At 48.5% G+C, this 27,842-nt stretch overlaps 1 protein-coding gene and 1 long non-coding RNA gene across 4 annotated transcripts; one reads left to right on the forward strand and one right to left on the reverse strand.

The window, feature by feature from the left end:
- The first annotated feature begins 175 nt into the window (after window positions 1–175).
- Window positions 176–15,467, forward strand: LOC112132687 (uncharacterized). The gene is made up of 3 exons (XR_002914400.2): window positions 176–482; window positions 14,223–14,345; window positions 14,916–15,467. It is a non-coding gene; the product is annotated as an uncharacterized LOC112132687 (long non-coding RNA).
- CPNE9 (copine family member 9) lies at window positions 1,515–27,092 on the reverse strand. 3 transcript variants are annotated; one of them, XM_054551815.2, is made up of 20 exons: window positions 26,865–27,092; window positions 26,303–26,343; window positions 26,135–26,181; window positions 25,936–26,039; window positions 25,430–25,466; window positions 24,867–24,943; window positions 18,607–18,670; window positions 18,383–18,486; window positions 18,140–18,244; window positions 16,261–16,302; window positions 15,852–15,927; window positions 15,694–15,747; window positions 15,185–15,246; window positions 14,108–14,154; window positions 12,966–13,147; window positions 12,574–12,701; window positions 5,379–5,481; window positions 4,710–4,767; window positions 4,246–4,319; window positions 1,515–1,916 (listed from the first exon to the last, which is right to left on the reverse strand). In XM_054551815.2, the coding sequence occupies exons 1-20, from the start codon at window positions 26,930–26,932 to the stop codon at window positions 1,731–1,733; spliced, it is 1,659 nt and encodes a 552-aa protein (XP_054407790.1). In that variant the 5' UTR covers window positions 26,933–27,092; the 3' UTR covers window positions 1,515–1,730. The 3 variants fall into 3 exon arrangements, with proteins under 3 accessions (XP_054407790.1, XP_054407791.2, XP_054407792.1); XM_054551817.2 differs by having other exon boundaries at window positions 1,780–1,916; window positions 4,190–4,319; XM_054551816.2 differs by lacking the exons at window positions 18,607–18,670; window positions 25,430–25,466; window positions 25,936–26,039; ... (1 more) ...; window positions 26,303–26,343; window positions 26,865–27,092 and having other exon boundaries at window positions 24,867–25,279.
- Window positions 27,093–27,842: the final 750 nt, after the last annotated feature.

The following is a 27,842-nucleotide window of genomic DNA, read 5'->3' on the forward strand; positions in this document are numbered from 1 at the left end:
GGAGGGACCTGGCCTTGGTCTCGGAGGAAGGCGGTGAGGCGGGGCCAGAGTCACGGGGCGGGGCTGGGGGCAGGCCCGGGAGCAAGAGGGATGCGGGCTGGAGCCGAAGGGACCGGGAGTTATGGGTAGGACCGGGGCGGGGCTGGAGACTAGACCGGTCTGTGGGGAGGGGCTTGTGGGAGGGGGCGGGGCTACTGTACAGCGGGGGCCTGTTAGAATAGCAGGGCAAAAAGTGGGGCTAAACAGAAGAGGAGTACTCGGGAGAGAAAGGGCGGAGCTTTGGATGAGCCTGGAAAGTGGAGCTGGACTAGAAATAAAGAACAGAGTTGGAAAAAACGACGCGAGGCTGAAGGGAGCAGGCGGGGCTTGGGAAGGCAGGGGGCGGAGCTGTGGGGAAAGGGCAGGACCGATTAGGGATAACGGGGCGTGACTGAAGGAAAGAGAAGAAACGGGAAAAGTAAAGGAGGGGTGCTAGAGAAAAGGTATGGGTCTGAGAGAAGGGGCTGGTTTGGGGCCGGTGGGTGTGAAAGGGCTTGTGTCTGGTAAAGCGATGGGAACTCTGTGGGTTGGCAGGGATGTGCTGCGGGTTGCTGATTGGAACATGGTGCCAAAACAGCTGATTTAATGTGAGTGGGTCACCTCCTAGCAGTGTGAACGTGGGCAAGTTCAGTTCTTTAAGTTCCTTATTTGTAAAACAGAGCTCGAAAACTCTGTTGTTAGTTCTTGAGGGTTTCAGAGAACTTGCATGGCAGGGGGAGACATCCTTAAACAATACTTCTCCAGTTTTGTCATCAAAGAGGAGCGTGAAAGGGTCTTCCAGGGTTCTGGGACAAAGCCCAAAGCATCTGAAAGCTTCTATCTTATCTTAATGCAAACTTTGCATTTGACCCATTAAAATGTGTGTTTTCTAAAAACCATCCCAATAAAATCGACATGCCAGGAAGAGATTTGCTGATTAAGATCTTGGGATCTGAAGTCAAACTGATGAATTCTCTTAAACAAATGACTCATCTTCTCAGGGTCTCAGTTTCCTTATGTGTAAAGTGGGAATAATATATAGTACCTGTTCTCAGAGTTGTTGTGAGAATTAAATGAGATGATGCTTGTAAATCACCTAGCACACGGTTTGACATGTAGTGAACGTTCAAAGAAAATATTAGCTGTTATTATCCTTATTAAAATAATTCAGAATAAATGGATCAAAGCAGAGTTATACTAAGTTATCTCCTTTAGTGGTCAGGAATTCGTTTGAGAATCTGGTGAAAACTATGGGCCATGTGCAGGATTCGGATTTTATGGAAAAAAGAAAAAAACAACTATGGGCCTCTCTCCTGAGGAAAAACATACAAAGTTTCACTTATTAAAGTCTTTGAAGAATGTATGAAGAAGTGATTGGATGAACGTGTTAGGATGGGGATGAATCTAGCTGAAGCCATCCTGGTTCCCTCACTCCTGATGTGGCCCCAGTCCTTGGGTCCCATAGTCTTCCTTCCCCAACACGCATGAGACAGAGGTGGAATAAAGATCAGCTTTATTATTGGCATGAAGGCAGGGAGGTGGTGATAGTGCCAGGCCCTCTGCAGGCAAGGAGGCGGAGGGCATGTCAGCCAGCACCAATCCTCCAAGTTGGCCCTCCCAGTGAAGTCCAGGGTTCCAGGTGCCTCTGGCTTAAAGCAGAAGCAGTGGGTGAGCAGGCTTGCAGACTGTGAGGCATTGGATATGTGGAATCCTCAGGGCTGCTCTGGAGCTGGGATCGGGCTGGGGTTGGCAGAGGGTGAGGGCCGAGGCTGGATGTCTCTGGTGCGCATATAGGACAGCAGCTGCTCCGGGATCTCGGCCAGCACATCCTTGGCCAGTCGGGCCATGCTCAACACCTGGTTCCCCGACCGGTCAACATAGTCTCGGAATGGGACGAACTGGGTCAGGCACAGACAAGAAGAGATAAGCCATGTCCAGGAGAGAGGGCATGGGGGGTGCAGCACGGAGGCTTCTTTTTTGATCCCCAGCATCTCTTTCCAACTATCACAGTATCTCCCTCCCCACATCTTGAACAGTTTTCTACATTTGCTTTCTCTCCACCCACTTTTTTTTCCACCTTTTATTCACCCTCAACCCACTCCAGTTTGGCTTCACACAGGCCATTGAAACTGCTTTTGCTGATGTCGTCAGTGGCCCTGTGTTGCTAAATCAGTCCAGTGAACAGTAATTTTTAGTCCTCATCTTGCTTGACTTCTCTTTAGCTTTCCATTACATTTGACCATAATTCTTCTGGACACGTCCCACTCTTGACACCACACTCTTCTGGCTTCTTGCTTACCTTTCTTGAAGCTCCCCCCTCCCACCACCATTCCTCTGGGTCTATTTGCTGTCTAAACCTGGTCCCTTCTCTCTCTCAGCTCTCTTCCTGGATAATTTCATACACTTCCATGACTTTAAAAATTGTTCCCTGGAAGCAAGTAGAGCAGGCCAGGAGGTGGGGAGGGAGACTGGAAAGGAGGGAGCAGGGGAGACAAGGGGCAGGGACCAGAGAGAAGGGATCCTGAGAACAGGAGGAGGCCAGAGAGATGGAGGTGGGGCAAGAAGGAGGAGGAGTCTGTGAGAAGGGGCTGGGAAGAGAGAGAGGCCTAGGAGAGGGACTTGGGGAGAGGCGGAGAAGAAATGAGGTGTGGGGGGAGAGGGGCTGATAAGGGAGAAAAAAACAAAAGAAAATCTGTTTCCTAATGACTGCCAAATGTATATATCCATCCATGACCTCTTTTCAAAAACTTATACTTTATTTTTATTTATTTTATTTTTTTCTTTTGAGACGGAGTTTCACTCTTGTTGCCCAGGCTGGAGTGCAGTGGTGCGATCTTGGCTCACCGCAATCTCCGCCTCCCGGGTTCAAGTGATTCTCCTGCCTCAGCCTCCCAAGTAGCTGGGATTACAGACACGCACCACCACACCCGGCTAATTTTATATTTTTAGTAGAGATAGGGTTTCTCCATGTTGGTCAGGCTGGTTTCGAACTCCCAACCTCAGGCAATCTGCCCGCCTCAGCCTCCCAAAGTGCTGGGATTACAAGCGTGAGCCACCGCGCCCGGCCTTTATTTTTTTAATGTAGCAGAGATCAGGTCTTGCTATGTTGTCCAGGCTGGTCTCAAACTCCTGGTCTCAAGAGGTCCTCCTGCCTTGGCCTCCCAAAGTGCTGGGATTATAGGCATGAGCCGCCATGCTTGGGCCCATCCCTGACCTCTTTTTAAGGTCTAGAACCACATATTTAGTTGCCCATATTACCGCTCCATTCAGTTGTCACAGATACTTCGAACCCAATGTGTTCACAACTGAATTCTAGCTCTTTCTGCCAAATCTCCTCCTCTAGCTTTCCCCTTCCCAGCAAATGGGATGTCACTCACCCAGTTGCTTAAGCTAGAATACTGAGTCATCCTTGAAGCCCCCCTCACTCCCTATCATCATCTAATCATCAAGTCTTGTAACATTTTCTTCTTAAATATCTTTTGAACCTGCCACTTTCTCTCCCTCCCCACTGCTTCTAGCCAGATCTTCATCGCCTCCCCTCTACTACTTCAAAGGCTTCCTCACTAATGAGTCTACCTGCCTTTTCTCTTGCCCTGTTACTGTCCACCCACCATGCAGCAGCTAGAGAGATCCTTTTAAAATGCCATCTCCCTCCTCTATGTAAAATCCTTCAAGAGCTTTCCAATTCTTTTATAACAAACCCCCAAATTTTGCCTCCCTCCTCACACTCAGTGTGATCCTGCTACCCTAGCTTCTGCTTTTTCGTTGATTGGGCCAGTTCTTCTGGGCCGCAGAGGCTTCGCACATGCTGCTCCTCTTCCTGTAATGCTTATCCCCTCCCTTAGGTCTTGGCAAGCTAAAGAACCCTTTCCTGACTACTGTACCTATGTTAGGTCCCTGTTACAGGCTCTCACAGTGGCATTTGCTATTCCTCTGGAGTATTTATCACAATCTAGTGAGATATTTATGTGTGTGATTATTTATTGTTGGTTGCCTCCACTAGAGGGCAGGGGCCTTGGGGATCTCCCGACCTACACCATGGATGTGCCAAGGCTGCAGAAACCTTCCTATTTGTCAAAAAGGATGTATTCAATGAATGAGAAAGGATGAAAGAGTGACGGGGGAATAAAGTAGGAGACTGAGAAGGCAGTAAGTGTCAGTGGTTCTCAACTTAGCCTCTTCTCACTGTGCCTCTCAGCTCCACAGCCTCTCCCAGGTCAGGTCTACCTGAACGATGTCCCGCTCTGCGTAGCGTCCCCTAGAGGACACGCGCACATCATCACCGTCCAACTCTTCCATTGCTGCAGAAAAGACACACCCCTCAGCTGATTGGCCTCTCCAGCCCCACCCCATGCTGCCCCCTCCCTTTGAGCTCCCCTTTGGAGTCATCAGGAGAATGCCTAACGCTTGTGATCAAGTCCTACAAATATCAGTCTTTGTTATGGAGTTTTTATTATTATTATTATGCCTCCCAGGCAGTCCATCCTCCCAGGAACCCCAGGGGGAAGTATTAGTATCATCAGCCTTGGTTCTGATAAGGAAACAGGTTCAGAGAAGGTCTGTGACTTGGCCAAGGCTTCACACAGGGTTATCTACCTTGTCTCTTCTGTGAGGCAGGCCCAAGTACCCGACCCCCTCCCACTTTTCTCCTTAGTTCTTAGTCCCACTCAGGGACACCCCTTCCTACTCACCCTCAAACATGGCTGGTCCTACACCGACGATAATGATAGACATGGGCAATGAGGAGGCCTGTAGGGGAAAGAGGGTGAACTGTTGGGGCAAGCAGCCATCACCAGGGAGGTGACTATTGGGAGACAGTTCTCTGTGTATGTGTGTCATGGTTCTGCACATCTTGTAAGCAGAGGCATTGATTCTCTCTGCCCCAGACTACTTTTTCAAGGATGTTTCTATATCAAGCAGCCTTGAAAGATACAGTATTTTCCTCTAGAGCAGAGGGCATATTTGCATACTGTCCAATATAGTTTTAAAAAAAGGTCTCCCTGGAGACCTTTGGAACAAAAGGCAAGCATGCTTACTGTCCATTATAAAAGACTCAAGTTCCCTAAGCTCAGGGTTCCTCTTCTGTAACGCAACCCACAGTAGCTGCAAGTGTCATCTGTCCCTCTTCACATCATCCAGTGGGAACTGGGACTTAGAGAATTCAAGCAAATGCTAATACTCCAGTTACTGCTTTTGCTGGAAATCAAAGTCCTCTGTCTCTAATCCAAGAGTCTTGTGTCTTCTGCCAGCATCCATGAAACTGGCAGGCTAACTTGTTAGCTTGCAAGTAGGATAAAATCTCAGCCCCTTCACAGTATTGACATTACTCCTCCCTGCCAAGCCCTCCTCCTCAGACTCACGCTGACGATGGCCTCCTTGGTCTGTGTCATGTCAGAGATGACCCCATCAGTGATGATGAGCAGAACATAGTACTGGGAGCCATCAGAGATCTTGGCTGCAGCCCTGGATGAGAGGCCAAATCAGAATCCAGCTGAAAGCCAGACAGGCCAAGAGAACACCTTACCCCCAGAGCTTCCACAGCCAGTGTGTGGGCAGTGGGCAAGAAGTGGGGCTTCTGAAACCCGTGCTCCTTCCCCAGACCTGGCAGCCTGCCATATATATATCCATACACACACATTTTTTGTTTTGTTTTGTTTTTGAGACAGAGTCTCACCTTGTTGCCCAGGCTGGAGTGCAGTGGTGTGATCTCGGCTCACTGCAACCTCCACCTCCCGGGCTCAGGTGATCCTCCTGCCTCAGCCTCTTGAGTAGCTGGGACTACAGGTGTGAGCCACCACAGCTGGCTAATTTTTATATTTTTAGTAGAGATGAGGTTTCACCATGTTGGCCAGGCTGGTCTCAAACTCCTGACCTCAAGTGATCCGCCTGCCTCAGCCTCTCAAAGTGCTGGGATCACAGGCATGAGCCACCGTGCCTGGTCTACTTTCAGTAATATTTATTGAGCACTTACTATGGTAGACACTGGAGATACATGAGGAGAAAAAATAAATCCATCCCAGCCCTCTGGAGTGAGGCAGACATTAACCCAGGAATCACACAAAAAAAGTGTAAAATTACTATTGTGATAAGTGCTGTGATGGAAGGGACACTGCTATGACAGGGTACCAGAGGGGATCCTGGCCAGGTGCAATGGTTCATGCCTGTAATCCCAGCACTTTGGGAGGCCGAGGCGGGCGGATCACTTGAGGCCAGGGGTTTGAGACCAGCCTAGCCAATATGGTGAAACCCTGTCTCTATGAAAAATACAAAAACTAGCCAGGCGTGGTGGTGGGTGCCTGTAATCCCAGCTACTTGGGAGGCTGAGGCAGTAGAACCACTTGAACCCAGGAGGCAGAGGTTGCAGTGAGCCAAGATCACACCACTGCACTCCAGCCTGGGTGACAAGAGCGAGACTCCGTCTCAGATAGATAGATAGATAGATAGATAGATAGATAGATAGATAGGATCCTGATGTGACCCAGAAGGTAAGTGAAGGTTTCTTTAAGGAAGTGATGTTTGAGGATAGAAAGGCTAAATGAAAGAGGAGGAGGATCTTTCTAGGAAGGCGGAACAGCAAGGACAAAGGCGCTATAGTGGGACTAAAGGACAGCTCCCCTGTGTGGAGGTTAGAAATTGAGGGAAGCAGAGTGGGCCATGTGGCTGAAGAAGCACAGAGCTTAGACCACACAGGGATTTATCAACCCCTGGCAAGATTTTGATGTTTATATATGAGTGAGAGCAAAGGCTGAAGGCTTCCTTGTTTCCCTCTCCCCCACATTCTTCTCTCTCCCTTCTCCCCTCTGCCAACCACATCTCATCACCTGGGCTGCTGGGCCCCATGCAGTGCTCCCCATGCCAATCGAATAGCTGCTTCCAGAGCTCCTTTTCCTTCTCTCACTAGTCTTTGAAGCCAAGATTTTTTTTCCACCTGAAAAGGACTTCAGAAGTCATTGAGTCCAGTCCCTTTATTTTGCATATTCAAAAACAAAAAATACCTAGAGAGGGCACAAAGGTAGTGGGAGACCCTGGTCTCTTGACTTCCAGTCTCCAGTCCCGTGTGGATTGGAAAGGATGGAGCTGTGCTGTCCAATAAGGTAGCCTTAGCTACATGTGGCTATTGAAATTTAAATTAATTAAATAGAGTTAAACATGCAGTTCCTTGGCCACCCTAGCTACTTTCAAGTGCCCCATATCCATATGTGGCTGGTGAATACCATATTGGCCTGCACAGATACAGAACTTTTCCATCATTGCAGAAAGTGCTATTGGACGGTACTGTATCGAAACCTGATCTCAAAATGTGAAGAAAGGCATGGAGAGGGTGTAGAATTATAAAATAGCTTTGGGGACAGGTGGGGTGGCTCACGCTTGTAATCCAAGCACTTTGGGAGGCTGAGGCAGGAGGATCACTTGAGGCCAAGAGTTTGAGAACAGCGTGGGCAACATAGTGAGACCTGGTCTCTACGAAAAAATTTAAAATTAGCTGGGCTTGGTGGCGCGTGCCTATAGTCTCAGCCACTCAGGAGGCTGAGTCAGGAGGATTGCATGAGCCCAGTGAGCCATGATGGCACCACTGCACTCCAGTCTGGGAGACAGAGTAAGACCCCAACTGAAATAAAAATAAAAGTAAAATAATAAAATAAAATAATTTTGGCTCAGTTTGCCCAGGGCCCAGAGTGGGAGTGGGTCATGATCCTGGTTTTTTTTTTTTTTTTTTTTTCCTTTGAGACAGAGTCTCGCTCTGTTGCCCAGGCTGGAGTGCAATGGCACAATCTCAGCTCACTGCAACCTCTGCCTCCTGGGTTCAAGGGATTCTCCTGCCTCAGTCTCCTGAATAGCTGGGATTACAGGCACCCACCACCATGCCTGGCTAATTTTTATATTGCTAGTTGAAACTAAGTTTCACCATGTTGTCCATGCTGGTCTTGAACTCCTGACCTCAAGTGATCCACCCGCCTCGGCCTCCCAAAGTGCTGGGATTACAGGCATGAGCCACTGCGGCCGGCCATGATTCTCCTTTACATCCCCTACCCACTTCCTGAATTCTGGCCCCAGCCTCCTCAGAGACCTGGCTTGGTACCTTTTCCTGTCACTTACTCATTTCATAAATAGCAATTGCATACCTACTGTGTATCAGGCACCAAGCTGGGTGCTGAGCATGGGGCAGAATAGGATATTGTCCTTGGGGAGAGAGAGGATTAAACTACTAAAATGTATTGAGGTTAGGGCTTTGATGATGTAGCATCTAACCTAAGTACCTGAAAAATGGGTTGGGTTTAGCCAGGTGGTGATGGGGGTGGGAAGGTAAAGGGAAAAGTGTTCCAGAGAAAGAGAATGGCAAGTGCAAACTACGAGGAGTTACATGTAGAACTATAGTGGAGAGGCTGGACCTGGTGGCTCACATCTAAAATCCCTATGCTTTGGGAGGCTGAGATCAGAGGGTCCCTTGAGCCCAGGAGTTTGAGACCAGCTGGGCAACATAGTGAGACCCTGTCTCTACGAAAAATTATAAAATTAGCCTGGCGTGGTGACATGCACCTGTGGTCTTAGCTACTTGGAAGGCTGAGGTGGGAGGGAGGATCGCTTGAGCCCAGGAGTTCAAAGCTGCTGTGAGCTATAATGGTACCACTACACTCCAGCCTGAGTGACACAGTGAGAACCTATCTCTTAAAAAAAAAAAAAAGAACTATAGAAGACAGTGGGCATCATGGAAGGGTTTGGGGGCACAGGAGGTACATCTTTGGTTCTCTGTAGATGTCTTGCATTCTCAAGGCTATTTTTATCTGGAAGTTAGCTGAGAAAATGGGTGAGTGGCCAGAGGAGGCCAGTCTGTGCCTCACTTGGCTGTAGAGTGGGAAACAGCAGAGTCCATTGTGATCATCAAAATCACAGATGTACACTTGACATACATGATCTAATTTAATCCTCACCGCCATTCTATAAGGTAGGCGCTTTAAGAGTTCCTATTTTTATGCCCGGGCGCAGTGGCTCATGCCTGTAATCCCAGCATTTTGGGAGGCCGAGGTGGGTGGATCACCTGAGGTCAGGAGTTCGAGACCAGCCTGGCCAACATGGCGAAATTCCGTCTCTTCTAGAATACAAAAATTAGCCGGGCGTGGTGGTGCACACCTGTAATCCCAGCTGCTCATGAGGCTGAGGCAGAATTGCTTGAACCCGGGGGCAGAGGTTGCAGTGAGCCGAGATCATGCCACTGCACTCCAGCCTGGGTGACAGAGTAAGACTCCATCTCAAAAGAAAAAAAAAAAAGTTCCTATGTTTAAAATGAGGAACCTGAAGCTTAGAGACATTAAGTAACATCCCCAAGGGGTTATGAAGCTGGGGTCCAAGCCCATGCCTGACCAGCTGAGCCTGAAGCTGGAGCTCTTGATTCTCTCACTCTCTATCCCCAGTCCATTATCTGGATAGTCCTCTGTACACAGTGCACACTCTAGTCATATTAAACTCTTCACTGTTTCATGAACTTGCCCCTTCATGCCTCTGTTTTTCACATGCCATTCCTTCTACCAGGCCTACTCTGCTTCTGTTTCTCTCATAAAGTCTACCTCGTCCTCTAGACCCAGCTGAGCAGTCCCCTTTATGGTACTGGAGCCTATGCCCTACCCCTTCCTCTAGGATACTGCTCCACCCACCAACATGGGCTGTCTGCTCCTCTAAGTGGGTTCTCACTGCATGATCTGCTGAATAAAGCTAGATGACTATAAGTACACTTAAAACACCTTTTTTCCCTAAATTAAACATGGATGCAATGTGAGAAGAATATAAAATTTGCATGAATTTTTAAGATGAAATACGGAAACTTCAAAGACATTTTCAGCCTGACTGCTTTCAGCTATGCCCCCAGATTCCCCCAGAGGGACGCTGTCGCTTGCCTTTGCCGACAGGCAACTTGCTAGAAAAGTCTGGGAAGCTCTGGTCTACAGAAGGTAATGATTTATTTATATTTCTGTCTCCAGCACCAAGGCGGGAGCTCCCAAGGGGAGGGACTAGATCTGATTCATCTGTGAATCTTCAGTGCCGCAGCAGAGAACTGAGCACACAGCAGATGCCCTTTGAATAGTAATAATGATAATAATAGTAACAGTAATAGCGAACACCTATAGTATTTATGATGTGGCAGGCACTGTTCTAGGTGCTTGACATATATTAATTAGTTAGTCCTCACAACAACCCTATGAAGTAGACATTGTTACTTTCCTCATTTTACAAATGAGGAATAAGGCACAGAGAGGTTAAGAATCTTGACCAAAGCCACAGCTAGTGAGTGATAGAACCAGTGTGTTAACTTGGCTAGTCTAGCTGCAGACACCACACTCAATGGTACATTGCCCCTTTACTGAATGTTTACTAAATGAATGAATCGATTTTGAATTAGTGTAGTTGCATAAGAAGTCAGCTTAATAACAACAAAAACATGCTCAGGTTCCGGTATTAGTGAAAAAAAAAATCAGTAGTGAAATGTTGTATGTATAATAATTTGACTATAATTATGGATACATAATACATAAGGAAAAGAACTGTATATACATCCACATTCCATGGGCAGTATTCAGGGTGATTTCTTCATTTCTCTATTGAAATTTTCTACGGTTATTATTAAAGAATCTATTATCATTACTGCAAATTAGAAAATAAACAAATCTACTAGAATTAATACCTGAGTGATGAAATAATCTGTACAACAAACCCCCATGTATCACATGTCTCAAGTTTGTTATGTAGCAAACCTGCACATGTACCCCTGAACTTAAAAGGAAAGTTAAAAAAATAAACAAATCTTTGCTAGGGGAAAAAGTCTACGGACATATAAATATAAATCTCACTGAAATCCTTTCACTTTTATTCCCTTTTTGTTTCATCTTTTTACTTCTGAGCTTTCTGAGGGGCTTTGTGTTAGCTGGGTTTCTTCTGTTTACTATAAAGTGGAGTTTGCTTATTTTTTATTCAATCAAATAATCTTTTTCTTTTTTAAGGTCAAACAGAGCTTATTTATGTTTATTGACATATGTTTGATTTTAGTTCTGTCGTTTCATAAATTTGTTTTAAGTTTATTTTAATACCCTCTGGTTTTTTAAGCCATTTGATGTATGATCTGGGTTTTCTTTGGTGTGTGTGTGTGTGTGTGTGTGTGTGTGTGTGTGTATATATATATTTTTTTTTTTTTTTTTTTGAGACAGAGTCTTGCTGTGTCGCCCAGGCTGGAGTGCAGTGGTGTGATCTTGGCTCACTGCACCCTCTGCCTCCCGGGTCCAAGCAATTCTCTGCCTCAGCCTCCCAAGCAGCTGGGATTACAGGCGCCCACCACCACGCCTGGCTAATTTTTGTATTTTAGTAGAGATGGGGTTTCACCATCTTGGCCAGGCTGGTCTTGAACTCCTGACCTCGTGATTCACCCAGCTCGGCCTCCCAAAGTGCTGGGATTACAGGTGTGAGCCACCGCGCCTGGCCTGCTTTGTATATTTTTATTCTGAAAATTTGGACAGTCACTCTTCTAGTTTTTAACTTATCATTTATTGAGCATGTACCATGGGCCAGACACTGTGCTAATACTTGTTACACTGTTATCTAATTTTAACCTTGCAATAACTCTGTAAGGAAGCTGCTATTGTCATTCATTATTTATACCACCTTACAGGGATGAAATGGATGATTAAAGAGGCTAAGTTGCTTAAGGTCAGATGGTTAGTGAATGGTGGAGCTAGGATCACACTCAGGTCTGATGCTAAAACTTATGCCTTCACCACAGTGCTGTAGGCTCGTCTCTCTCTTACCCAAACTCAAGCCCTGGGTTGTCATTCTCAGGCAGTGGGGTTAGGGTAATTTGCTGACACCCTTTCTGCCCCATAATAAGGTACAGTCATCCCTCAGTATCCACGGGGGATTGGTTCCAAGACACCTGTGGATACCAAACTCCTCAGATATTCAAGTCCGTTATATAAAATGTGTAGTATTTGCATATAACCTATATACATTGTCCTGTATACTTTAATTTTTTCAATTTAAATATTTAATTTAAAAAAATGAGCCAGGCATGCATATGCTTGTAATCCCAGCACTTTGGGAGGCTGAGGCAGGTGGATCACTTGAGGTTGGGAGTTCAAGACCAGCCTGGCCAACATGGTGAAACCCCGTCTCTACTAAAAATACAAAAACGAGCCAAGTGTGGTGGCATGTGCCTGTAATCCCTGCTATTTGGGAGGCTGAGGCAGGAGAATTGCTAGAATCTGGGAGGCAGAGGTTGCAGTGAGCCGAGATCATGCCACTGCACTCCAGCATGGCAACAGAGCAAGACTCTGTCTCCAAAAAAAAAAAAAAAAAGAGATGGGGTCTCACTATGTTGCCCAAGTTGGTCTTGAACTCCTAAGCTCAAGTGATCCTCCTGCCTCAGTCTCCCAAAGTGTTGGGATTACAGGTATGAGCCACCATGCCTGGCCTCTCTTCTTTACTTTAAATCATCCTAAATTACTTAGAGTGCTCCTGACTATCCTTGGGGAGTCAATCCCCTCATTTCCCCCAGCCTCCACCCAGTTGCCTTACCTGGCCACTTGGTTGATGACAGGAGCAAAGTAGGTGGGCCCATAGAGCTGCACTGTGCGCAGGCTCTGGAAATAGCTCTCCAGCACACCCTCGATGCCCGCACAGTTGGGGTCCTCATCATTGTTGTTCTGTCAAAGAATATGCCGTGACAGGCTGAGCCCATGCAGGGTACATCCAGGAGTGCTCTGATTCCAGCTCACTCCTTCCTTTTTCCATCAGTCCCTTTCATGCTCCCCTCCAAACCCAGCCCTGCTCCCCTCCCTGCTCTGCTATCCTCTCATAGCTTCCTGTTCCTCTACGTGCCCTTTGAAGAAATGTAAACAGAACAAAATCATCAACTTGGGTGAACCAGATGCCAGGGCACGGAGGGTAAGCTCTGGCCAATACCATACCAGGGGGAACTGGTGGGAGATCCGTCCCTCTGGGGGCAGCTTGGCCCCAAAGCCATAAGCTGGGAAGAGCTTATCACTGTCATAGTCCTGGATGATCTCTCCCACTGCCTTGAGGGCCATGGCATAGGCGCTGAGCTGGTAGGGGCTCATGTAGTGCAGGGAGGTAGGCTGCAGAGGATTCCCTGTAGGGACACAGGAACCCCAGCCTCATGATCAACTGGATCATCCATCTGTTCACCTGCTTATCTTTGTGTGCATTCATCCACCTATATCCATTTATCTTCCCTCTACCCATGTCCTCCCTCCTGATTTTACCCAATCATCCATTTGTTCATTTATCCATCTATCCACCCACCCATCCCTATATCTATTCATCCATTTACCTACCTACCCACACATCCATCCACCCATCTACCTAGCCATACATCTTTCAGTCTGCTTATACATCTTTATCCACCAATCTCTCCATTCTCTTATGCAGCTATCCACTTACCCACTCATCCATCCATCAGTCCATCCATCAGTCCATCCATCCACCCATCTATACAACAATATTATTTTATCCACCCATAGAAAAATGTCTACTTGCCATTTTTCTTCATTTTCCACCCATCTATACAACAATATTATTTTATCTATCCAGCTAGCCAGCCCTCTCCATTCCATTCATTCTCTTGTCTATTCTCATATGGATCTATCCACTCATGCATTTCCCCTAGTTACTTGTTATTTCCCCAAATTAAACTTTGGTCCATTTGTCCACCCACATACCCATCGATGCATCTACTTGTCTAACCTATTATACTCACTCACCAATCCATGTACCCACTCCATTTGTTCATGAATCTATGCATCCATTCATGACTCACCACCTATTCACCTATCCATCTCTCCTTATGCCCCCTTTCTCTCTCATCCATCAGCCTACTCATCCACCTGTTGAGCTATATATCCTTTCAACCCTCTATGATCCATCTACCCATCTATTTTTCTGCACTCTATTCTCCTGGCTGGGTTTTGCCTAAGTTTGGGCTTCTTGGGTAGGTAAACTCTTATCCCTAGGTAGGAATCCAGGCCAACTCCTAATGACTCCCTTAGAAATCCCTTCCCACCTCCCCCTTTTTCACTCATCCGCGTCTCACCATTGGAAGCCGTGAAGTCAATAGCTACTGTGAAGTTCAGCTGTGTCCTGTTGGGGAAGCAGATGAATTGAGAAGTGAGGAACTAATGATTATTACATCACTATTTCTCAAACAGTAATGTGCATATGGATCACCTGGGGAGCATGTTAAAATGCAGATTCTGATCCAGATGGTCTGGGTAGAGCCTAACAAACTCCCAAGTAATGCTGATGCTGCTGGCTCATGGACTACACTTTAGGTAACAGAATTAAATGCCTACTGTGTGGCAGGTGTATTATATGTCATTTAATTTAACCCTTACTATAGCCCTGAAGTAGTAATTAATATCCCCATTTGGCTGGGCGCCATGGCCCATGCCTGTAATCCTAGCACTTTGGGAGGCCGAGGTGGGCGGATCACCTGAGGTCGGGACTTTGAGACCAGCCTAACCAACATGGAGAAACCCCATCTCTACTAAAACTACAAAAAATTAGCCAGGTGTGGTGGCGCATGCCTGTAATCCCAGCTACTTGGGAGGCTGAGGCAGGAGAATTGCTTGAACCTGGGAGGCAGAGGTTGCAGTGAGCCAAGATTGCACCATTGCACTTCAGCCTGGGCAACAAGAGTGAAACGCCATCTCAAAAAAAAAAAAAAAAAATCCTCATTTTACATAGGAGAAAAGTGAAGTTCAGAGAAGCAAAGTTACCTTTCCCAGGTCTGCCTGCCTCCACCAAACCAAACAGAATGTCCCCTATAGTCTGCTTGGCTTTGCCCTCTCTCTCTACTTCTCCCTCTTGCCTGACTATAACTTTGTTTGTGTCCCAATTAGGTTACTGGGGCCACCAATGAAGACCACTGGTCTGGGAGCCATCTTCCCAGGAGGAGCCGAAAGCTAAGAATGAAAAGCAGCCCCATGAAGGGAACTAAGAGGAGCAGTATTTTGCATTTTACAGAGCACTTTATAGTTGGCCAAGTGTTTTAAAGTTTATCTCCATGGTCTCACTGGGCCCTGACCATTCATAAATAAGAAACCTGGGGCTCAGAACTGGGAGTAATTTATTGCCGGGCTTTCAGCCCAGAGCTTGGCCTGTGACTCACCCTCCCTTGATGTAATCAACAAAAGTGAATTCAGAGTCCACAGAGAAGGAGAGCAGCGTCACCTGTGGGACAGAATAGGCAGCCCTGGCACTTTGGAAAAGGCAGTTGGGGTAGCAGAAGGAAGTGAGGCATATAGGGGCTTGGAAAGAGGTGCGTGATGGGAGGCATGTGATTCCACCCGCTCCCCCAGTCAGCCCCACCCTGTTCAACTTCTGACAGGGGAAAAGGGGAAGCTGTCAGAAACATAGTTGGATTTCCAAAAGTATATTAAATTGGGAAATACAACTTAGGTTTTTTTCTTTTATTCTGCAAAAGAGTGAAGTCAGAAAAATTTCCTGAGTGAGAAAAAAAACAAAGAAAAACTTAAGTGGTGCTCCTTGTGCCCAATATTACTATTCCAAGTAATCTGTGCCCACTGTCTTGCCCTGCCCTCGATATTTGTCATGCTGTGTCAATGGGGACAGACACGGAAGGATCCAGGGAGGGCCACGGCTCTAGGGAGCACTCACAGTTCCTGAGTTGACATATTTCTTCTTCTTACATTTCTTCCGAGGGTTAAGAACCTAAGGGGAGGAGGTAACAGTGATGATGAGAGACGAAGGGAGGTCCAGACTGAGCACACTGGGATGGAGGGCCTGGGTGACCTGGGCAGGGCAGGAATGCTCACCTCATATACTGTGAACTGGTTCTGGGCCTTGCTCAGCTCCCGGTAGCTGGTGGTGAACTCACCAATGAAATCGTGGCTGCAATGAGGTGGGCGTGGCTAAGCAGCAGCTGCTGCTGGTTTGGAACCAGAGCTGAACCCAGTCTTTTATTCCTCCTATCCTAAGCCCCTACTTAGGCTGCAGGGCAGCCTAGTGCTGGGGCCATAAGGGAGGCCAAACATAGGGGAAAAACGGGAAGAGACAGTGTCCAGAGAGACAATTGGGGGGATCAGTTGTACCCAAGACACTGGTGTTTATCATCACCTTTTCTGGCTCCTAAAGCTACTTTGGGGTTCTCAGTGAATGTACAACATATTATTGAGAACTGCTTGGGTCAAGTACAGGAGAAGAGACCATGTGGGGCAGTTCTACCTTCCATCCCGGTCCCAGTCATACACATCAATCTTCACCGTTCTGAAATGTAGGAGATAAACATATGCTAGGTGTGTATGATAAATCCCAGAGACACCCTCATACACTTAACCACACACATATCATCTCCCCATCCACCCATCTGTCTTCCCATTAAGTTGTTCATCTTCCAGTCTGCCTCCCATCCTGTCTATTCATTCATCAGTCCGTGCCTGTACCCAACCACCTACCCCTGTTAACACTACTGTGGTTCGTACCACTAGTACTTTTTTTGTTTGGTTGGTTGGTTTTTTTTGTTTACCACTTTGAGCCTTATTGTATTCCAAGCATTTTTCTCAGTACATTCACAGATTGTCTCATTTAACTTAACAATCACCCTATATAAAGTAATTACTATTATTCTTATTTTGGGATAAGGAAATTGAGATACAAAAAAAAATAATAATTTGGCTAAGATCCCATAGCTAGTAAATGACTGAACTGAGATTTACACCCAGGCATCCTGATTCCAAAGACTTTGTTCTTAACTGTCATGCCTAAATCATTCCATATGTCTACCTATCAGTATATCAGCCCATCCAACCATCCGTCTATCCATCTAGCTACCTATTTACCCATATATTTGCCAGTCCAATTACCTATCAGTTCATCTCTTTAGCCACCTAACTATACATCTAGCCATTCACTGACTCACTGAGGCATGCAAGCATCCATCTGTCTGTCTATCTACCCAACTATATAACATCTATCCATCTGGTTATCCATTCATCAGCATAACCATTCATCTACTCATCTATGTGCCCATCCATTCTTCCACGCTTCCATATACCACCTATCTTTATTATTTATTTATTTATTTATTCATTTTTTATTTATTTTTTTTTTTGAGATGGAGTCTTGCTCTGTTGCCCAGGCTGGAGTGCAGTGACGCGATCTCGGCTCACTGTAAGCTCCACCTCCCAGGTTCACGCCATTCTCCTGCCTCAGCCTCCCGAGTAGCTGGGACTACAGACGCCCACCACCACGCCCGGCTAATTTTTTTCTGTATTTTTAGTAGAGATGGGATTTCACCGTGTTAGCCAGGATGGTCTCGATCTCCTGACCTCGTGATCTGCCCGTCTCGGCCTCCCAAAGTGCTGGGATTACATGTGTGAGCCACCGCGCCCAGCCCCTACCATCTATCTTTATACTACCCATTTACTCATTCATTTGGTTGGCCTATCCATCTAATTTATATCCATCCATCAACTAATTCACCTACAAGTCCATCCGTTCATCCATTTGCCATCTATTCATCTATCCAACCATCAATCCACTTGTCACTCTACCTATCTTTTTGTATTCCACCTGCTTTTCTATTCATCCTCCTGCCTCCCCAGTCATCCATCAAACTCTCATTTACCAATTTATCACCCACCCATCCATCGGCTCATTCATCCGTTAATCACCCATCATCTGTATATCCACAAATCCACCCATCAGTCCAATTATCCATTTGTCTGCTGTCCATTCATTTATCTGCCCCTCTACCCACCCATCAATTCACTCATATATCCATCCACATATGTATCCAACCATTCACCAGTTTACCCATCCAACGATCCATCTATGTATCTGCTTATTCATTTGTTCATCTGCCTTTTCATCTACCCATCCACCTACCATTCTATCCATCAGTTGATCCATCCCTGGATAGTCCACCTATCCATCTGTGTGGCTATCCATCTGCTGTCCATCCACCCAACCTCATGCCCCAAACTCTGTGTCACTGAGCAGGACCCTCCAACGCTATTATGATACTTCTACTATCATTCTTGGGCCCAGGAACCACACTGGCATGTCCTTGGCTCCTTACTCCCCAGCTTATGCTGGAGCCAACCTGTCATAGTCTCCATTGCACAGAGCCCGCACAGGGATGCTGAAGGGCTGCCACACAGGATTCAGCGTGTTTTTCACAACCTCTGTCTTGTGGCAGATGGTGAACCTGGAGGGGAGTGGGAAGAATTGGTATAATTTATCTCGTGCCCGGGATAGGACTGATCCTCTCAGAGATTCCTGAGATTCCCCACTTGTTAAGCACATGGCCCACCCCAGCCTAACAGCCCTGATGGCAGTGACTCACGTGCCATCCTCATTGCTCCTGTAGAACACAAGGAAGGGGTCTGATTTCCCAAAGAAGTCCTTCTTGTCCAGCTTGTTTGCACACAGCTGCATGGTGGCAATGTCCTAGGGATGGATGAAGTTGGGCTGGTGACACCCAAATTGCCCATGGCCTTCAGACAGTCCATTAAAGGGTTTATGGGGAGAGAAGGGAGCTCCTGGGTCTAGCATGTGGCCCTTACTGACCCGACAATTGCTAAGCTCTTCTGCAGTCAGCAATATGGTCCCACACTTCTTGCCTGGTACACCCCTGGAAGCAGAAAAAGCCTCTTAGTGAGAGGAGGGAGGGTAGGCAACAAGGATTGAGTGGCCAGTCTGGGGTTAGGTGGGCCAGGGGATTCAGTTTGCCATTTACTGACAGTCCCTTCTGTCTTGAGTGCCTTCTGGTGAGGAAGGGCCTCACTTTGACTGGGTGGGGTCTGCAGTCTGGTGAAAGGGGTTAGAACAGCTTAGGTGAACATCTCACAACAGTAGCATGAGAAAGACATGGGATTTAGAGTCAGTGGATTTTATGATTGTTAAGCTGTGTGACCCTGGGCAAGTTATTTACCCTTCCTTGGCCTTAGTCTTTTTCTCTATGAAATGGGAATCATGATCACTTGTCAGGGCTGTGAAGAGATCTGAATGAGTGCATGGAAGGGAAGGAAAAGCAACTCGTAAGCCTTATAGATATGAGCTGGTTGTAGCCTTCAAAGCCGACTCTGGTTCTTACTATATGCCGGGTGCTGTGATAGATATGAATTGGGCAACTGGCTCTTTCCAGCTCTGCTAGACTGCCCGCAGGGAGCTTTGGGGGCGGGGGTAGGTGGAATGTCAATGCCAATAGGTAAGTAGAGTGGGTTGTAGTGATACTGAATGAGGGAAAAGAATTTCTGTCCAGACCCAGGGACAAAAGGGCTGGCTTGTTAGGTCAAAGCTGATGTGCTTTCTGAAGACCATGGAGAGGGAGATTTAAAAGACAAAGGAAACTTTATCCTTTCCTGACCCTAGAAGGAACACTTCCATGTGCTTGAATGGTGCATACGAGAACCCCCATCCCCAGCAGTAAGAGACCTTGTTGATAGGGGCCTGTGAACCCTGATTCCCAAAGGGTTCCAAAATGTGGCAGAGAGAAAACTAGGTCAGGAGGGTCCTGGGTTCCAGTCCTGGCTCTAACTTGCTATGTGATTTTCCCTATCCTTAGAATGAGAGTTGAACTATTTCTTTGGCTCCTTTGATCTTTGACTCTTTGTGCTTTGCAAAGAGGGAGTGTGATGAGAATAGGTTCTGTTCGCCTACGGCTGGGCGCGGTGGCTCATGGCTGTAATCCCAGCACTTTGGGAGGCCGAGGTGGGCAGATCACCTGAGGTCAGGAGCTCGAGACCAGCCTGACCAACATGGTGAAACCCCATCTCTACTAAAACTACAAAAAAAAAAAGAAAAAATTCACTGGGCGTGGTGGCAGGCGCCTGTAATACCAGCTACTCGGGCGGCTGAGGGAGGAGAATCGCTTGAACCCGGGAAGCAGAGTTTGCAGTGAGCTGAGATCAAGCCCTTGCACTCCAGCCTGGGTGACAGAGTAAGACTCCGTCTCAAAAAAATAAATAAATAATTCGCCTGCACATCCAGGCAACAAATTGTTGATCCTGTTGCCTCCTCACTGTTCTTTGCCTCTTGGATGTTCTCCCTTACCACCTCATCCATCCAGTGTGAATTCCAGTCAGTGATTATAATAATCGTTCCCTTGCATCCTGTCTCTTTTTCCCTTCCTTCACTTTTTTTTTTAAGAGTTGGAGTTTCACTATTACCCAGGCTGGAGTACAATGGCACAATCATGGCTCACTGAAGCCTCAAATTCCTGGACTCAAGAGATCCTCCCACATCAGCCTCTCAAGTAGCTGAGACTACAGGTGCACACACTACACCTGGCTAATTTTTAAATTTTTACTTTTTTAGAGACAAGGTCTGGCTATGTTACCCAGACTGGTCTTGAACTCCTGGCCTCAAGAGATCCTCCTGCCTCAGCCTCCCAAAGTGCTTCGATTACAGGCGTGAGCCACTGGCCCAGCCTTTTCTCTCACTTTCGATATATTTACTTGGCAGAACCACAGCTCTAGTTAAGCCTAACTCTGCCTAACCCATACTGCACCTGTGAAACTGAACATGGCCAGACAAAAACACAATTATGCGAACTTGTCTCATTTCAAATGTATGATGCAGACTTCAAGAGGGTCCTTATTGCTACCTCAGAGTCACACTGTACATCCCAAGGCCCTTTACTCTCCAGTTCTGGTAGATGGCAGTTTCACTCCTTCTTTCTCCTCAACCCCTAAAGCCTCCTCCCCCATCCTCATTCTCAGCCAATGACCTTGTTTCCTACTCACTGAACAAAATTGAAGCAACCAGAAGAGAATGTCCACCCACCACCACACCTACCTTGCCACCAGTATCTTCACCCACACAAGTGTGACTCCTACAGTTGCTATAAATGAACTGTCCTTGTGCCTATTTATCCCTCCACTGTGTACTATATTTCATCCTGTCTTGTCTGCACAAGAACATCACTTCAGTAATGCTCACCTCTTTTTATTACATCGTTTTCAGTTTCTACTTGGTCATTCCCATCAATACGTAAATGTAGTATAATTTTCTCTCTTTTTTTTTTTTTTTGTAGAGATGGAGTCTCACTATGTTGCCCAGGCTGATCCTGAACTGGGCTCAAGTGAGTCTCTCACCTCAGCCTCCAGAGTAGCTGGGATTACACTATGCCCGGCCAGTGTAGTATAATTTATCTCATGTTAAATTTTTTTTTCTTTTTTTTTTTTGAGATGGAGTCTTGCTCTGTCGCCCAGGCTGGAGTGCAATGGTATGATCTCGGCTCACTGCAACCTCTGCCACCTGGGTTCAAGTGATTCTCCTGCCTCATCCTCCCTAGTAGCTGGGATTACAGGCACGCTCCACCATGCCCAGTTAATTTTTGTATTTTTAGTAGAGACAGGGTTTCACCACGTTGGCCAGGCTGGTCTTGAACTCCTGACCTCAGGTGATCCACCTGCCTCCACCTTTAGGAGGCCTCAGCCTCCTAAAGTGCTCGGATTACAGGTGTGAGCCACTGCACCCAGCCTTATGTTAAAAAATTATAAACTTGGCCGGGCATGGCAGCTCACGTCTGTAATCCCAGCACTTTGGGAGGCCGAGGTGGGTGGATCACGAGGTAAGGCGTTCAAGACCAGCCTGGCCAAGATGGCGAAACCCCAACCCCGTCTCTACTAAAAACTACAAAAATTGGCTGGGCGCGGTGGCAGGCGCCTGTAATCCAAGCTACTTGGGAGGCTGAGGCAGGAGAATCGCTTGAACCTGGGCAGCAGAGGTTGCAGTGGGCCGAGATCACACCACACCACTGCACTCCAGCCTGAGCGACAGAGTGACTCCGTCTCAAAAAAAAAAAAAATTATAAACTTATTCTTGACCTCTCTTCCTGCTTCAGCCACATCTCTTTTTCTTTTCTTTTCTTTCTTTTTTCTTTGGTTTTTTTTTTTTTGAGATGGAGTCTCCCTCTGTTGCCCAGGCTGGAGTGCAGTAGCGTGATCTCGGCTCACTGCAACCTCCACCTCCCGGGTTCAGGCAATTTTCCTGCTTCAGCCTTCTGAGTAGCTGGGATTACAAGCGTGTGCCACCACTCCCAGCTAATTTTTTTGTATTTTTAGTAGAGATGGGATTTCACCATTTTGGCCAGGCTGGTCTGGAACTCTGGACCTCAAGTGAGCCACCCACCTCGGCCTCCCAAAGTGCTGGGATTACAGGTGTGAGCCACTGCGCCTGGTCACACATCTCCTTTTCTCTTCTCCCCTTTGCTGTAAAACTCCTTGAAAGATTCCTTGACTCCTTTCCCGCTCTTCCGTTGTCTTCACCTCCACCTCGCCTTCAAAACTGTGCTTATTTAAGAGTCAACAGGGATTTTCGTCTTGCTAAATGCAATGGCCAATTCCCAGTCTTCATCTTATTTGAGCTGCAGCAGCATTTGATGTGGTTGGTAACTCTCTCCTTCTTGATAACCCTTCTCTTTGCTTCCATGACATCACCCTCTCTTGGTTCTTCTCCTACTTCATTAATTGCTCCTTCTCAGTCTTCTTTTCTAGGTCCAATTTGTGGAGCCTCGGCCTTTGGTTCTCTCTCTCTCGTCTCCCTCTTTCTCTCTTTTTCTCCCGTCCTCCCTCCCCTCCTTTGGTGATCTGATCTAATAGCATGGCTTTAAAGTTAACATCTAAGGTCAGGCTCAGTGGCTCATGCCTATAATCCCAGCACTTTGGGAGGCCAAGGCAGGAGGACTACTTGATGTCAGGAGTTCAAGACCAGCCTGAAAAACACAATGAGGCCCCCTGTTTCTACAAAAAATAATTTAAAAATTAGCTGGGGCTGCTGGCATCCACCTGTAGTTCCAGCTGCCTGGCTTTTGGAAGGTTTAAGTGGGAGTATTCCTTGAGCCCAGGAACTGGAGGCTGCAGTGAGCTATCATTGCACCATCGCGCTCCAGCCTGGGCTACAGAGTGAGAGCCTGTCTTGAAAAAACAACAAAACCAACATCCAAGACTCATTTGATACCTCCACTTGGATGTCTAACATTTTATATGTTTATAAAACATAAAATTCAACATGTCAGATTGAACTCTTGATTGAATTCCTCCTCCAACTTGCTTCTCCTTCACGTTTGGTTTTTTTTTTTTTTTTTTTTTTGTCTTTTTTGTCCACAGACAGAGTCTCACTCTGTCACCCAGCTTGGGTGTCACCCAGGCTTGAGCCCAGGAGTTTAAACTCCTGGGCTCAAGTGATCCTCCCACCTCAGCCTCCCGAGTAGCTGGGACTACAGGTGCGCACCACCATGCCTGGCTTTCCTTTTTTTTTTTTTTTTCCCACTATCTCAGTTGGTGTCAATTCCATCTTTCCTGTTGTTCAAGCCAAAGATCTTGGTATTGTCCTCAACTCCTCTTTTCCTCTCACATTCATATTCAATCTATCAGGAACCTGTTAGCTCCACCTTTAAAATATATCCCGAATCTGACCACTTCTCCCCTCCTTCACTGGTAGCATCCTGGATTACTGTCAGAGTCTTCTCATTGGCTCTCTGCTTCTACCTTTGGCCACCCAAGGTTTATTCTTTTTTTTTTTTTTTTGAGATGGAATCTCACTCTGTTGCCCAGGCTGGAGTGCAGTGGCGCAATTTCGGCTCACTGCAAGCTCCACCTCCCAGGTTCATGCCATTCTCCTCCCTCAGCCTCCCGAGCAGCTGAGACTACAGGCACCTGCCACCATGCCTAGCTAATTTTTTGTATTTTTAGTAGAGACAGGGTTTCACCGTGTTAGCCAGGATGGTCTCGATCTCCTGACCTCGTGATCCGCCCGCCTCGGCCTCCCGAAGTGCTGGGATTACAGGTGTGAGCCACTGCGCCTGGCCCCCAAGCTTTGTTCTTAACCCCACAGCTAGCACCATCTTTTGTAAGCAGCCATATCATGTCACTCCTCCGCTCAGAACCCTCCAGTGACTCCCGTTTCAGAAGAAAGGTAGAAGTCCGCTGCAAGGCCCTGTTAGCTCTTCCACCTCACTTCCTCCTGCCTCCCAGTCACCTGGCTCCGGTCACGCTGGCCTCCTTGCTGTTCTTTGAATGCACCAGGCTTTTGCACTGGCAGTCTCCTCTGCCTGGAACATTCTTCCTCCACATGTCTGTACCATTTACTCCCTTACCTCCCTCAGGTTGTTGCTCCAAAGTTACCTGTCTGTGAGGCCTGCTCAACTGCAATGTTGAATCCCGCACCTCCCACTCACCCATTATTTCCAGTTGCCCTGATTCTGCTCTACTTCGTCTCTTTCCCCATAGCACTTAATATTGTCTAATCTATTATGTAATTTACTTATGTCTATTTTGTACTGTCCTCCCTGCACAACTAGAGTATCAGCCCCCTGAGGACAAGAACCTTTGTTTTGTTCACCATTGCAAGCTAATCCCCTTTAACAGTGGCTGACATAGGGTATGTATACATAGTGTTTGTGGAATGAATGAAGCCTTGGTGCCTAGAACAGGGTGTGGGATATAAAACATGCTAATGCATATTTAGTGAGTGGATGTAATGGAAATTCCTGAGGATTTGACTTAGTTTGGGGGAGCTTCCCTGGGGAGAGGGGCTTGGAAGTGGACCTTAAAGGTTGAATCAGACTTAGAGTGAGGAGAGAGAGAGAGAAACAGAGAGAGAGAGAGAAAAAAAAAAATAAAGAAAAGAAAAGACATATCAGGCCTGATACTGACTCGGGCAGAGTGCTGGAAATTGGACTTTTCTACGAGGGTGATGGGAGCCGGTGCAGGCTCCTGACCAGGGGCAGCCCCAGCCTCCACTGCTATCAGTCAGCGGCATCCTTGGGAGGGAGAATTTGGAAGCCCCCACCCCACTCCCACACCCCTTCCTATTCAGCTTACGTGAGGGTTCGCTCTACTCGGCTGCCCTGGCCTCCGATCACCTCTCCCAGGGCGAGGAACGCTTGTCCCAGGAAATCCTATGCAGGACAAGGAGTCAGCGAGACCAGAAGCTCTTGAGTGCTGAGTCCCAGCCCAGCCCCAGTGATGCTCCTGCACAGGACCAGGGCAGTTCCCAGGCGAGTGAGTGGTGCAAGAGCCACCGCCCTGCATGGGCTTTAATGGAGGGGGTGTGAAAGAAGGGGTCTGCGAGCAATCTCTGCCTCGTAGTGGGTCATCAGTCCAAGCCTGTTCTCCACAATACCACCCACACCCCCAGCCTCTGCTCAGCCCCATTCAGCCTCACCTTCTGCAGGTCCCAGTAGTGGCAGCCAAGAAGGAAGAGGAACAGTGAGTAGGGGACACAGGCAGGACACTCAGGCAGGAGGAGAGGGACCAGGAGGGTGGGTTGGGGGCCTGAAGAAGATGGGGTCTGGGTCGAGGGTTAGGAGGAGTTCTAAGAGTCGTTGAACACATCTAAGTGCCTCCTGTGCGCTCCGCCAACCCTCGAGGAAACGTTTGCTTACCGGTTTGGAGATGTTGGTTTTGGAGTCCACGTTGTACCTGGGAAAAGAGTGGAACCGGTGTGGGGTGGGGCTGGGTGGGGGAGAAGGTGGAAAGAGGTCGGGCACCCAGTCTTGGTGAAAATTTTGGGTGGAGGGATGGGCGGCCGTGGACCCGAATTCAGCTTTGGTCTCCTTTGGGGGAGGAGTCAGGGTGGGCCGAGTAGTCAGACGGTCAAGCCTGGGCCGAGGCCAAGTCAGGGGCTGCTGGGGGCAGGATTGTCTGGAAGGGGTCGGGCCTGAGGTGGAGCTGCGATAGGAGCAGAGTTGTGGGCGGGGCCAGAGCGGGGGACAGAACTGGACCGCATCTCACAAAAGGGCAGGGCTCAGGCTAGAGGGGGCCATTCAGAATGGGAGGGAGGCCTGCGGGAAGAACCAGGCCGGAGGCGAGGCGGGGGTGGGGCCAGCCAGAATTCCGGGCGGATCCAGGTCGGGGGCGGGCCAAGCCAGAATTCCAGGCGGGGCCTCACACATCGAAGCGCAGATTTTGCTTTTCCTCAAAGAAATAGTCGAGGACGAATTTGCGCACGAAGTCTGGGTTCAGCGTGTTATCAATCACCTCGGTCCGTCCGAACTGGGTAGGGGGGTGGAGGGTCAGCGTGGGACGTGCAGACTGGCAGGGGAATTCCCGGGCGACGCCCTGGGCCGGGAGGGGGCTCTGGGACTCACCTCCCGCCACTCCTGGCTGGCCCGGCTCTGCGTGTAAAGCACCACCACTGCAGGTGGGGGCGGGGAGGGAAGGACGTCAGGTCGGCTCGCACCCCTGGCCCCGACTCCACCCGCCCCTGAGTCGCGCCCAGACCCCAAGTTCCCCCTCCCGGTCCTGGAGTCGCCTACTGGGGTCGGACTTGGAGAAGGTATCAAGGTCTAGCAGGTTCCTAGAGAAAAGCAACAGAGAGTGGATCATCCTGGAGCGCCCGCCTCGAGTCGGCTCTGAGCCCGGCACTGAGGGGAGGCATGGGACCCGCATCGAACCTCTGTCCCCCATGGCTACCCCCAACTGGGGTCCGCTCTGTCAGCACTCTGGACAGCACCAGCACCGGAAATAGCTGTCCAGGAACCATGGCTCTGCGGACTGGACGCGAACGCACCCACACTGTCTCCAAGGGCCCAGGAAAGAGGGCTCGCCCCAGAACTTTGTCCTCCTGGGGCCGAGCTCCTACCAGATATCTGCGACCCACCCCCTGAACCCGCAGGCTGAGCCCTTTTTTCGGGGTGGGGCTGCCCAAGACCCCCCCCCCTTCTCGATCCCACCAGCTACTCCCCTGTCATCAGCTGTGATTTTCCAGCCAATTTCGCCTCTCCCCGGGGGTCTAGCCCCTGCCCGGGCTAAGCCCCGCGTCTGGCTGGGGCTGGGGCAGTGCCAGTGCCTAAGCCCTCCCCAGCGCGGCCCGCTCACCGGCAGGACACGGTAATTTCAATCTTGGTGGCCGGGACGCTGCGCTCGGAGGCTCCGCCGAGAGACATGGCTGGTCGGGCGACCAGAGCCGCAGGAGGCTGCGAGACCAGGGCTGCTGGGGCTAGGGGCGACGGCAGCGGCCGGGCCGGCCCATGTGCCGCGGTGTCGGCGGCGGCGGCGGCTGCACTCGCTCCAGCCCTGCGTGCGCTCCCGCCGCTCGCGCCCTGACAGTGGCCGCCGGCGGCAGCGGCTCCAGATGGCAGCACAGCCCCGCCCGGCCCTGCGGGCGGCCCCCGCCCCATTGGAGCAGCCTGGAGCCAGCGGGGAACCTCACCCCGACTCCCAACTCCAACCCACACCTTGGTAGAGTCTACCCTGCGCAACTCTGGGGTGGAAACCCAAGCCCCCTAGAGTTGTCCATGATGCTGAAACATTTGGGGCACCTGGTGGGCATTGGAATTGTTGCCTCTTACTGAGCCACTCCCTTAGTGTTTCTGCCCTTTCCCACTGCCAGCCTGCCTAGGTCTCTGAATAGGAAAAGTACATCTCTTATTAGCTGTGTGACCTTGGACAAGTTACTCAACATCTCTGTGGCTCAACCGTGAAAAGCCGTTAGAAAGGACCTTAACAGCAGCTACTTTAGGTGCTGTAAAATTTTACTGAGATAACCCAAGGAAAGCACTTAGCACACAGCAAGTGCTCAATAAACATTCACTGGTATTTATGATTTGTCCTCTGGGTATTCACACTGATGACAGTAAATGGTGGCTGTTGAGCACTGTGCAAAGCTGTCTGCCCATGCCTTTTAACCCTCACGACTTTCATGGCGTTACAGATGTGGACACACTCTCATGACACAATCTACTGTAGGTCACGCTGTAGAAGAGGGTGGTGGTCAGCCAGGCTCTCCCCCACCACACATGCATACCAATTGCTATCTCCAAAGCTTCAGAAGCCAGTCTCTCCTCCATAGGCAGG

Source organism: Pongo abelii, chromosome 2, assembly GCF_028885655.2.
Source record: "Pongo abelii isolate AG06213 chromosome 2, NHGRI_mPonAbe1-v2.0_pri, whole genome shotgun sequence".
Lineage (NCBI taxonomy): Eukaryota > Metazoa > Chordata > Mammalia > Primates > Hominidae > Pongo > Pongo abelii.